Here is a 12,500-nt window from a genome sequence, read left to right on the forward strand (position 1 = left end):
GACGACTACTGTCATATACAGTGTTGCAGTGATCAGTGACCACAGACCAGTAAAGAGGGTCATCAGTGTGGGCTGAAACCCAGATGTGGGCCACAACTGTTTATGTACAGTATTTGGACCAGCTGAGAAGAGGAGTGGGAACAGAGACAGACAAGCAGGAAGAAAACAAGAACCAGCGCCATCACCTGGAATTAACAGGGGTGACAACAGGTGCTGAGGTGAAAATAAAAACACAGCTGGAGTTGGAGAAAAATGTCAAGAGCAGAGGTCTTCAACAGGTGGCCTGTGGACCTACTGCAGAACGGTATTAAACTTCTGGATTAGATAATGTGTAGTCCTACAGTTGCCAGTTAGAATCCCGGATCCAGCAAGTGTTCAAGAGAGTAAATTCCAAGTATTGATTAAACATAAGATGACTTCCTGCCCTGAAGTTAAACTTTACTTCACCTGAGAGTGAATAGTCGGTGGAGTTGATGTGCAGGGCTGGAGTGTAGGTGACGGTCGGGATGTGACGACCCTTTTGTCTCTGACGATAACGGAACCAGACGACGAGGCCGAGCATCAGCATGATGAGCAGCAGCAGTAAGACGATGCCCAGGACGGCACCAGCTGACTGCTGATCTGAGGCCAGTGCTGGGCTGATCTTAGTGTAGGGGTTCAATTCCTCCATCATCAGAGCCGCTGAGGGGAACAGGAGCAGGTCAGGTCACTGATTAACAACCTTTTATGGTTTAAGTGACAAAGGAAGAAGGAGACAAAACCGCTGTACCATCATATCATATACACACATTCACCTCCTCCCAAACACACACGACTCAATCAATTTTAATGGGAATCATTTTCCCATAAACACCACTAGAGGGATCCAAAATTAGTGGGAACTGTACTACACACACAAGCGCTCACCCTGATCACAGCGGATGCCTTTGAAGCCGATGCTGCAGTAGCAGGTTCCCGTCACATGGTCACAGGTGGCGTTGTTCATGCACTCACAAAGCTGCTGGCACCCGTAGCCAAACGTCCCCGCTGGACACTCTGTGGACAGAGGACAACACGTTTATTATCCTTCACACATTTGTTTAAGAAAATCAGCAAAACAACAAGTTGAGACTCCAAATAAAATAATTATTCATATTTAGAAGAAGTTCTCTGATGGAAACACAGATGAAGAACACACACTCACTGAGGTCACAGCTGTGTCCGATGAATCCAGTTCGACACAAACACTGTCCAGAGATGTGGTCACAGTCGGCACCGTTCTGACAGTGGCAGACCTCAGAACACTGGGCTCCGTAGAATCCTGTGGGACAACCTGGAGGAGAACCAACAGTGTTCTCACCTCTGATGTCAAACTGGACTCCTCTCTGAACATTTTAGTTAAATGTAGTAAAATGACAGGACTAATATTAAACCAAATATAAAGGTCATGGAGGTACTGTGAAACTGTTCTTCAAGTACAACTGCAAATTGAACTTTCTTTTATTTTGAAGCTGAAGGCTGTACTTGGAATCGAATACTGCTATTAAAATTCATATCAAAAGTTTTCTTTTCTGTGGAGGACTATACTATAGTTATAACGTCAGCCACCAGATGGGAGTGTCGAGCCGAATATGCGAAGCAGCACTGCTGCAATTTAACTAACTGTGTGTATGTTTTTCTCCGGTGCAGCTATACTTGTGGGGACCTGTTTTTGCAAAGTTACTATATTACGAAATCTACTATTAGATTTAGGCTAAGGATTAAGATTCTGTAATATTTGTTATGATAAAGGTATTGGAAATGTCACATATCTTTGTCAACAGTGTGTGTGTAAGTGTGTGTTTCTAACGTTGAGTGCAGTAAAGTCCGGTCCATCCTGGGCCACAGTCACATTCTCCATCTGTGGCACTGCATTGGGCTCCATTGTGACAATTACATGTGTGAATGCAGTCTGGTCCCCACGAGCCCTGAGGACATGCTGCCAATGACACACACACACACGGACAGAGACAAAGAGTACGTCATCTGCCTGAAGACAGGGTGTGACAGGGGTCTGGACAGTCAGAGTCTTCATTAGTCAGCACAGACTGAGAGTGATGGTGGGGCTCTGCTCAGTGTTGGTTGGATAATTACTGTGACAGCCCGTGGACTGATGACCTTTGCTCCCATCTTGGATAAGTAATAAACAGCAGAGCCGTGTCTTACGTTTGGAGCAGTCCGCGCCGATCCATCCAGGGTAGCAGTGGCAGGATCCGTCGATGGGACTACAGGTGCCGTTGTTGGTGCAGACACACTCCTGGGCACAGGCCTCACCGAACCGGCCCACAGGACACACTGGAGGAAACAAGACTTTCATTGGTTTGAAGATGACAAGTAAAAATGAGGATTTCATTTTTCAATATTTTTTTGTCAGAAAGTTTTTTTAATTCTATTTTATTTTATTTAGTACCTCATTCCAGTACTTTATTTTGAAAGTCAAGAGAGATGGAGTGAAGTTTGTGGTACATTTTTCATAATTACTGGTTATGAGAAGAAAACTTTAAATGTATAAACAGTGTCAAAGAAAGGAAATGAGAATCAGTGAAAAATCAGTACTCTGGAAATTCACCAAATCAGACAAACAAAGACATAATACATGGAGTACATCACAGTGGTACTCGGCTCAGCTAATACTACTATAATGCCAAACATGAAGATTAGAGATGAGGTTAACATTTACTCAAAACTTAGCATTGGTGTGAATGGGAGTGTGAATGTGTCTCTCTGAGACCATGTGATGCAGTGAGCTGACAGTAATGAGTGGGAAATGAAGAGCTAATTACCAGAGAGCACTGTCCCAGTTCTGCTCATTAAGTCTGTTAAATACCAGTGTGTTTATGAAGCACATCCACAAAGTTCTTGTTCTGACTTCAACAGCGGCTGAACAGAGAGGAGTCACACTCTGGTAATAGTTACATAAGTGGAGGGACTTCATAATAGATGTCATAATGAGTGAACATTGGTGGAATTCACAGGATATCAACTGATCTGGGTCTGCAGGGCAGAATAATGGCTGTTAGAACGGAATTAAGTTATCACACAGCAGTTGGGCATCATCAGCATAGTGATAATAAGGGAAACCATGTGAGCAGATGATCTGGCCCAGGGAGGTGGTATACATGGTAGAGAGGAGGGGCCTCGGGGACCCCCAGTGACAAGGTGGTGTGATGCAGCTGTCTAATAGGACACAGTGATTTAACCCACAAACTAAGGTTTAACTGAGGCTTGATTAAAATTCTGAAAACAGAGTTAGGGTCAAGCATTTCAGAACTCTTTTGTTTGCAGTTGAAGTCAGAATGACTTTCACTAACGTTTAAAGTAAAAATGGACCTCCTCCACTATACACCAGTGGACGACCACTGACACTGACCTTGGTTACAGAGGGAGCCAGAGAAGCCGGAGAGACATCGGCAGTGACCTGTCACATGATGACATGCCCCGTCACTGTGGTCGCAGGGGGGACACGACTGGCTGCAGCGCTGTCCGTAGAAACCAGGAGAGCAGGCTGAAGATGACACACACGTACACACACAAACACACACACACACACAAACTCTTATTCAATGCAATGGAAATGTGTGTAAACCTATGTGTTTCACTTGTTGACTCTTCCTCCTCCTCTTCCTCTTTCTCTGTCTGTCCTATCTGGCTCGAACATTGACTGTAATTGATTCTGGTGTAGGCGGTTTGATCCCAGCGCTCCAAAAACATGGTTTCACTAATTAACTGCTGAGAGGAACAGAGGAACAGAGAGGAGTCTAGGATAATCTGCATTAACAGCTTTTCTTAACAAGTCTCAGTTAAAGAGATGAGAGACCAGACCACTGCAGCGATCGCACTCGCAACCACGTCTGCTGAGCTGAGGACAATGTGTGAAGGAGGAGCAGCTGCAACCAGTCAAACCACTTCCACGTCCTCCCACATTAAGGTCTGCTCTGATGGAGGCTCAGTGGTGAAAAACAGAAGTCAAACTATCTGAGATAATCTGAGTGTGCAAAAGGTTTTAGGCAGGTCTACATTTATTACAGCCCCTCTTTTTCAAGTGTTCAGGAAAAAAAAAGGATAATTCTCAACAAGTTTAACGTGCAGATAGAATTTAGAAAGTCACATGAATTAAAACGCCTAAATAAATAAATACTAATAATAAATAAACTGCTTCATTTATGGCTGAGAAACTGTTCATGTTGTTGAGAAGGAGCTTCTGTTTCTCACTGTGTGTCAGGAACTTGTTACTCAAACATCTAAAATTAACAAAAGGCTACTGCACCTACAGTTGCAGTACTACAATACTATTACAAAATAACTGCAGAATACTTTCCGAGGAGTCCCTGCAGTCACTTTTAGAGGCTTGCTGAGCTAAAACTAAGGCATTTTGAAATCAGAATAAAACAACTTGTGATCTGGAGCCAAAGACTTAGAACAGACAGAATTCTACAGGGAGATAATTCTCTGAAGGAAGGTTACTGGTGAGGAAGAGCGCAGACTGGAACACTGAGGAGATGGAAAAGAGACCTGGCTGATATTAAGAGAAAAATGCAAATAATTCCTACAGTCAGTGAAGTGATCATGGAGCAGTAATCCGACTGGGACCTGAACACAAATCAGCTCCGTTTTCCCCGAAGAACATTTTAGAAACAATCAGTTTTTGTGGCTTTGGCTTTTGTACTGAGAAAAAAAGTTCATATTATATATAATCAGCTGTTTCAGAAGGTGTGTGTGTGTGTGTATATACTTCTTCTACAGTTGGTGCCACGATAACCAGGAGCACAAAGGCAGGTGCCGTCCTCCGGGGAGCAGGAGCCTCCGTTTTCACAGGTGCAGCTGTAGGAGCAGTTGGGTCCCCAGTGTCCATCAACACACACACTGTCACAGTGGACACCTGCAGGACACACACACACACACACACACAGAAAGTGATAAAGTGTTGGACTCTCTACACCAGCCTATAAATAGGTCAGCACAGTGTCTGACCCGGGTCCGACTGTGGCCGTGTTTTTTCCTGTGGTGATCAGCAGTTGTGTGTTTGAAAACTCTCTTCTCTTCAAAGTCCTTTTAACACAATGTTCTCACGTTAAAAACATTAATAGACACTAATAGAAGAGTTTCAATTTGGAGAGAACAGGGTTTAATTCTGCTGTATGGGCCGCACGGTGGTACAGTGGTTAGAGAGCTTCTCCTGATTTAAAGTTTACTCTAAATTGACCAGAATGTGTGAATGGTTGTGAATGTTGATTGGGTGAAGTGTCATTTTTTTTATTATTACAATTATATAAAATAACAAACGAGAACCCAAGTACTACCAAAAGTACTTCAAAAAATGTTTAGATACCGCCTTGAAATACACTTAAATATCTAGAAAATCGTAACATTGTTTGGTGATGTAATGAATCCAGTGAGAACAAACTCATTTCCTCTTAGCCAAACATCAACAGGAAGTTTCTTACTTCTCTGATCATTGTAGGATTTGGCCTATTTTACTGGGCCTCACAACCATCCATTTACCTGGTAGTAGACCATTAACTAGAGCCAGACTAAGGTGTAGGCTGGACCACTGTCCTGGTTCACTGTCTACTCCATCCTTCATCCAATGCTCTCACACACACACACACACACACTCACAGCTGCTCTTCTCTGTTTCTGACACAGCGTTAGAAGATATATATATAAATATATATTATATTAATATTACATATATATTTCTAAATGCATCACGTTCACATCTTGTGCAAAGAGCAACTGCATTAAATGCTAAAGTATCTGATCATTCACTCATTGTCTGGGGTTTAGGCAGGCACACCCCCCCCTCCCCACACACACACACTCCCCTCCATCTTCGTCTGTTTTATACGTGAAGTTCATTAGAGACTTCCACAAATGCAGAAAGCAGACAATACGGGTGTGGACACAAAAAGACAGCTCAATTAATAAAACACATCTGCTGGAAAGTGGGTGAGAAACACAGGCTTATTCATTATAATGTGAAGTGAGACGGAGGGAGGGAGAGGGGGTGAAGTAGAGGGGGTAAACATTCAGGAAACTTCACTTATAATTAAACATGAGATTTCAGACCAAAAAAAAAATCCTGACCCAGTTTAATTACAATGATTCTCAGAAATATCTAATTTCTGTCTTAGTTTTCACTTGAAGGCATCGCAGACACATTAGTCCTGGATTTACTGTTCACTCTGGGCCTCTGTGTCCCACTTAGACTCTTTAGACTTGTTACAATGAAACAAACCAAAAAGTTTCAAACACTCAAGTGTAAAACAGCCATTTAACACACAGACATGTGCTGTAGTTACTGAGAACTGGTCTGAAAAAGTTGATAAAAATACAGGAAGTGGGGCAGGTGTGTGGCCCACTGGTGGGTGTGTTGCCCATTGGTGGGTGATGATCATCACCACCTTTATTTCTTTTTACTGAATCATTTTCCACAGTCTGCCTTCACTAACCCTGTGTTTTACAACGATACCCCACAAACCAGTTGACGACTTTCCACAAAATCTACGTTTTTGACCTTTGAACTCACCCATCCAACCTGTGAGACAGCGACAGAAGCCGTCCACTGGATCACAGCCTTCAGAGTGGACACAGTCGCATTGTTGGCTGCAGTCCAGCCCGTATAAGCCGCCCTAACAACAACAACAACAACATTATAATGGTTGACAGAGAGTAAGGCAAGAGCACTAACCACTCTTCCACTGTCTGAACCTAAAAGTTCACCTTTGACCTTATCTACTCCTTTCACCTCTTCTTCCTCAGATATCTCTGTCCATTACATTAATTATCTGCCGACAGTTTTGCCTGTGTGTTGAGCTGAACTGAGCTCAAATGTAAACAGCGACCACTCACAGGACAAGGTGTGTCACAGTATTCCCCTCTCCAGCCTGATGAACAGGTGCAGGTACCGTTGACTGGGTCACACGCAGCCCTGTTGGCGCATTGACAGGTCTGATTACAGTTCTTTCCCCATGTACCGCTGGGGCACGGGATGGAACAGTCCACACCCTGCCAACCTGACACAGACAGAGGTGGAGAATCAGACACAGGACAGAACTCACCACAGATTCAGAGGACGAATTTTGTAGAAGGTAAGTTACAACAATCTTCCTCCATGTCTGGTGTAACCATGTGACTGAACTCTGTTACGTTCTAACAGCTGAATGTCAGGTTCCTCCTTCAGACCTCTGGGTGTTAAAGTCACCAATGTTTGCTTGACAACAGAAAGTTTTCTTTTAGTTTTTAAAAAGTCTTACTCTTAAAAGCTTAAAAGGAAAATAAATTAAAGTTAATGGGCTGGAGGTCCAAACCTCTGGAGTCTCTGGTTTTGTGCTTCCCCCTAATTAAACTGGTTCTTCTTGATGTTCAGTGGAACATAAATAAAAAGATGCTGACATTCAGTGAGGACAGCTCTCACTGAGGCCTCACACTGGTTGTTTGTCATTCAGGCCTGAGAGCCAGACTGGATTTACGCCACATTTATCTACAGTCTGTATGAAATGTATGATGGACCTGGATTAGGCAGATCTACACCTGATCTGGTGTCCGTACCAGGACTTGTTCTTGCCAGCATTAGCTGTGGTGTCTGTACTAGAACTGCTGTAGCTAATGTTAGCTCTGTATATATACCCATTACCACCATCTGCAGATAAAGTGTGTACATAATGGTTTGGTGAAGATTAGATAACGGAGAAAGGTGTTAATATACAACATCTTTAAAGCATTATATTGTGCATAATTAATACATTCAAATGAACACGGTTTCTGGTTTGAAGCGCTTCAGAAACATCTTCCAGCAAATTCCTAGGTTTGACACCCATGGTCTGAACCAGTGTCAGTGGAAACAAACCTTCTCTGCAGGTGCAGTAGCCGTCAAGGTGTGAACAGGAAATTTCGTTTTGGCAGGAACATGACAGGGAGCAGTTGATTCCATAAAGACCTGAGGGACAGCTGATGGAACAGTCATCACCCTGAACACAAACACCACCACAAGGCAAATTAATAATTGACCAGGACTGAGACAAAAGGTCTGAGAATATATCAGTACTTCAGCAAGTGGTTGAACAAAATCCACGAGTGACTTGTGGAAAAAAAGTCACAACTACAGTACTTTTGGTAAATGCTCAAAAAAAGTTCCTCCGTCAGACAACAAACACTGCAGTTCCACTGACAGTCAACAGGTGGAGGACACACATGCTAACAGTGCTCAATTTGTGAAAATGTGCTGCTACACACACACACACACACCGTGTGCTGACATTAGCTGACCTACATCAGGGTTCTGCACCTGCTCCTCGCATTTTTCATGAAGTCAACAAATGTGTGGCGTTGGCAGCAGCCAACCAGTCAGCAGGTTCTGCTGCTGTAGCTGCCCTGACCCCACAGGTGACCCTAACATGTGTGCTGGAGAATAAAGTAGGATATTTGACACAGATTACGGAGACTAAGTGAGATTCTGGAATCAAACCCCTAACTCACAGTAACCCTGCACCAACAACAGTGATGTGATTCTCATTAAAACCTTATCACCCACTCCTGGGGTTTGTTTCCCACAGGAACAAAGACCAACAGTAATTATGGAATAAAACAGATAAAACAAACCAGTTGTTAAACTTCAGGGTCGTGTGACAGTCCAGGACCTGGTTGACCCCTTAAAGTCTTTACTCTGACATTAGCATCACTTCAAATGACGTCACCTAACCAAAATTCCTTTTGTATATTTGCCAGCCGATATACAAGCCTCCAGTCACTAGGTGGCAGCAAGTCATACAGTGGTATGTACAGATACATATTATCAGGTTTTATATAGTAATTCAATTCAATTCAAATGTTTACAAACTAAATCTGGACCAGTTCTCCTCTCACCATAAATCCTGGTGCACACACACACGCTCCGGTGGTGCCGTCACAGTCGGCTCCGTTGGCACAGACACACAACTCCTTGCAGCCACTGCCGTAGTAACCTGCCGGACACGTCTCGTTGCAGAAGAGACCCGTCCATCCTGAGGAGCAGGAGCACTCCCCTGACAGAGGGTGGCAGCTGGGAGCGGGTGGAATCACAATATCAGACGGACGCAAACACACAAGGGGTGAGTCAGAAAGTTGTCAGACAGATGTTTGTATTTGATAGATGTCTGATAGTTTGCCCCTGACCAATAGGAAGAAAGCAGGAATTAGACAGGAGACAACTGTGAGTGTAACAAAGTCATCAAAAAACATTTTCAGGACAATGAAACAGTGGAGGTGAAGTCACGTCTTTGTTTCTTTTTTAAACAAAATATAGGTTTGTGTGTGAGAGTGTGTACTTCTGTGTGTTGAGTGATTTCTTCTCTATAAGTGACGAGTGTTTGAAGAAAATTAAGAGTTTTTCACTAAGAATTACAATTAGCTTAGCTTAGGCTAAGATCAAGGTCAGTAGAATACACTAGGTCTAAAAAAGGTCTGCTTGTGTGTGTGTGTGTGTGTGTACCTGAGCACCAGTTCAGCGATACAGGGACATTGTTTATCACACAGGACTCCATATAGGCCACTGGGACAGAACCGGTCTTCACAGCTCGGTCCTTTGAAGCCGTCGTTACAGAGACATGCCCCGTTGATGTGGTAACATTTGGCTCCGTTCTGACAGTCGCACTTGTGGGCGCACTGTGGCCCGTAGGTGCCAACGGGACATTCATCCTGACACCTGGGAGAAAAAAAAACACCAAAAAGATGTAAAGTAACAAAAACACACAGTGGAGAGAAGTCTTTGTTCTCTGGATGTTGTTTGAAGGGCTTTGAAACTTGAAACTGTCTTAAAATGAAACACACGTGTTTTTTTATACATAAAAAACAGTGAATAAAAACTAATAACTAGTAAAATGAAGGCATGAAAAGAACGAAGGACTGTGTTGCATCATCACACAGATTTCCCAGCGTGCCCTTCATTTCCTCTCGCACACTGTGACCCTGCACACGCCAACATTATTCGGAGGTCAATCAAATTGCCTTGAGACCTTTCTGAAGCTGAAGGTTACTGAGACGTGGGTTTAATGAGCGTCATTCCACACACGTAGGTTTGTAAAGACCAACAGAAGAGACGACAACCACACTCGTCTGAAACAGTTCTCCACATGTATCCATCAGACGCTGGGTGGGTGGGAGGAGCTCCAGGCTGCCTGGACTAACTCACCCCGGTTCAAGACAGGTCAGAAGGTCAATGATGAAAAATGACTTAAGAAGCACTTACACTTAGACTTGCTTTGTTGTCATTTAGATTTACATCACAATGAAGTTGCAATTGGCTCGTATAGTAGCCAGAATGGAAGGCATTTTATGCAGTAAAAAATAAATGTGTGTAGTAAAATAAAACACACTATCAATATAATAAAATAGAAAATATTAACACAAAAAATTAGTAGCAGTAATAATTTACAGGTTAATAATTTCAAGTATTGCACAGGTATAGTACTAGTAATTAGCAGCAGTATGACAGAGTAGCAGCAGCAGCAGTATCTTTAGTCCTTATTATGAGGATGTATTCAACAGTCTTATGGAGTGAGGGGAGAAGCTGTTAGTGAGCCTGGATGTTTTGTAATTGGCAGCTCGTTAGAAAAATATGTTAGAACATTTGTGTGCTGTTAGCCTGGTGACAGAGAACATTTATATTTGTTTATAAACTGGAACAGACAACTGTTGTGGATTTCTCTATAATGATTCTGTTTTTGTCTTCTCTTTGTTTGTTCTTTTTTTTCCCACCGCTCTCTCTCTCTCTGAAACACACATTTTCCCCACACCCTTTCTCATCTTCTCCTATCACACTACAGTCTTGTATTAAGGATTATAGTACAATATTATTCTGCTCATGTGCGATACCTGTCAGGTAAAGCGGTATCCTACTGCTTTATCCTACGCTGTATTCCATTCTTTTTCTGGTCTTTATATCTTGGCGTCTTCTAGACCTGGATGTAGTAATTTGTAAATTCTTTATAGTTCGGTCCTTGCCTCTGTCCCCTCTGCTGCTGCAACACAATGATTTCCAGAGTGCAGGATCAATAAAACTCAACCTTCACCTTAACCTTTAATCCTGGAGTTATCAACTGTTCCACAGACCAGAAACCACTGCCGCTGCTACAGACCGGCCAAAAGTCTGTGTTAAGATCAAGTGTGAGCTGAGATGGTCTGATTGGTTTCAACCTGAATATTAAATGTTTTATTTATATACCGTGATGACGTACCTCTCTCCGATGTAGCCTGCAGTGCACTGGCACTGACCGCTGATGTGATCACACAGTCCGCCGTTATGACACGTGCACTCATCTGAGCAGTTGATGCCGAACGATCCAAACGCACACGGCTGCGTGCACACTGGTCCCTGAGGTTTGACAAACACACGCATGAAATCACACAGGTGAACGAAACCAAAATGAATGACCATAAAATAGTAATCTATGTCAGAAACATAACAATGATTTATTAATATTTATGACAACATTATTTACTAGCAATGTCTGATATGAACTTTTTGCTGATATCAACAATGATTTATTAATATTTATGACATTATTTACTAGCGATGTCTGACATTAACTTGCTGATATCAGATAACCCGATATTGTTCAGATAACCTGATATTGTTAAAACACTTAATTTTTTTTAGCCGTTTGGGCAAGAAAAACTGTGTGCAGTGGTGTGCTGTGTCACAATGACAATACTTCACTTTCACTTCAAAACTATTTTTCGGTTATCTTTTGGGCGAAACCTACGCATTGCGTTATCAGGTGTTATGCTAATATCGCTAACCTCTATTATTGGACATTATTTGCTGCGTTATAAGTTCAGTGAGAATCAGACCAACTTCCATACATATCTGTACTGTATGTACTGTACCATCCAGCCAGCAGGGCAGGAGCAGCGTCCGGTCACGTGATGACACGTCCCTTCGTTTTGACAGGGACAGAGCTGTTGGCACTGGGAGCCATGTTTCCCTGGAGGACATGTGTCCTCACAGCTGGAGGAGACAAAGAACTCAGAATCAGCTGTTTGTCACAGATCTGTCTGCCGAGAGTTTCCACTCATTTGTACCCTAGTAAAGAAGTGTAATAAACGCTGTTGAAGCTCAGCTCCGATGGCCTCCTAGTGGCCAGCGGAGGTGTGTCCAATTGTATATCCTGCAAAACATGTCACCTGCACAGAAGAGCATTTCTGATGTAGGTCCTACAGTATGTGGAGTGTGTTACTGTTCACTGTTGTAATGAACAACAGGTGTAAAATCCAATAACTGCACCAGAAACTAACTAATTAACAGTGACTCACAGGGCTCCTGTGTATCCTGGGGCACACAGACACTTGCCAGTCTGATGGTGACAGGTGGCGCCGTTGACACACCGGCACTCCAGCATGCAGTCTTTACCAAAGAAGCCGGCGTCGCAGGTCTCCTCACAGCGCCACCCCTGGTAGCCATCGGTGCAGACACAGGCTCCAGTGATGGGGTTGCATTTGGCTCC

General features: G+C 43.1%; 1 protein-coding gene across 1 annotated transcript in view; it reads right to left on the minus strand.

The window, feature by feature from the left end:
- Positions 1-12,500, minus strand: part of LOC103378970 (multiple epidermal growth factor-like domains protein 11) — a 45,683-nt gene that overhangs the window by 4,971 nt on the left and 28,212 nt on the right. Inside the window, exons 6-20 of the mRNA XM_008310350.3 lie at positions 12,310-12,500; positions 11,884-12,004; positions 11,232-11,368; positions 9,488-9,700; positions 8,884-9,058; positions 7,868-7,988; positions 6,871-7,034; positions 6,548-6,650; positions 4,751-4,897; positions 3,389-3,523; positions 2,185-2,313; positions 1,829-1,957; positions 1,184-1,312; positions 907-1,035; positions 448-681 (exon numbers count right to left, since the gene is read on the minus strand). The exon at positions 12,310-12,500 is cut by the window's right edge and continues 56 nt beyond it. Coding sequence (XP_008308572.1) covers positions 448-681; positions 907-1,035; positions 1,184-1,312; positions 1,829-1,957; positions 2,185-2,313; positions 3,389-3,523; positions 4,751-4,897; positions 6,548-6,650; positions 6,871-7,034; positions 7,868-7,988; positions 8,884-9,058; positions 9,488-9,700; positions 11,232-11,368; positions 11,884-12,004; positions 12,310-12,500 — 2,257 coding nt within the window. The remainder of the gene's footprint in view (positions 1-447; positions 682-906; positions 1,036-1,183; positions 1,313-1,828; positions 1,958-2,184; positions 2,314-3,388; positions 3,524-4,750; positions 4,898-6,547; positions 6,651-6,870; positions 7,035-7,867; positions 7,989-8,883; positions 9,059-9,487; positions 9,701-11,231; positions 11,369-11,883; positions 12,005-12,309) is intronic.

Source organism: Cynoglossus semilaevis, chromosome 5, assembly GCF_000523025.1.
Source record: "Cynoglossus semilaevis isolate Cse_v1.0 chromosome 5, Cse_v1.0, whole genome shotgun sequence".
Taxonomy (NCBI): Eukaryota; Metazoa; Chordata; class Actinopteri; order Pleuronectiformes; family Cynoglossidae; genus Cynoglossus; species Cynoglossus semilaevis.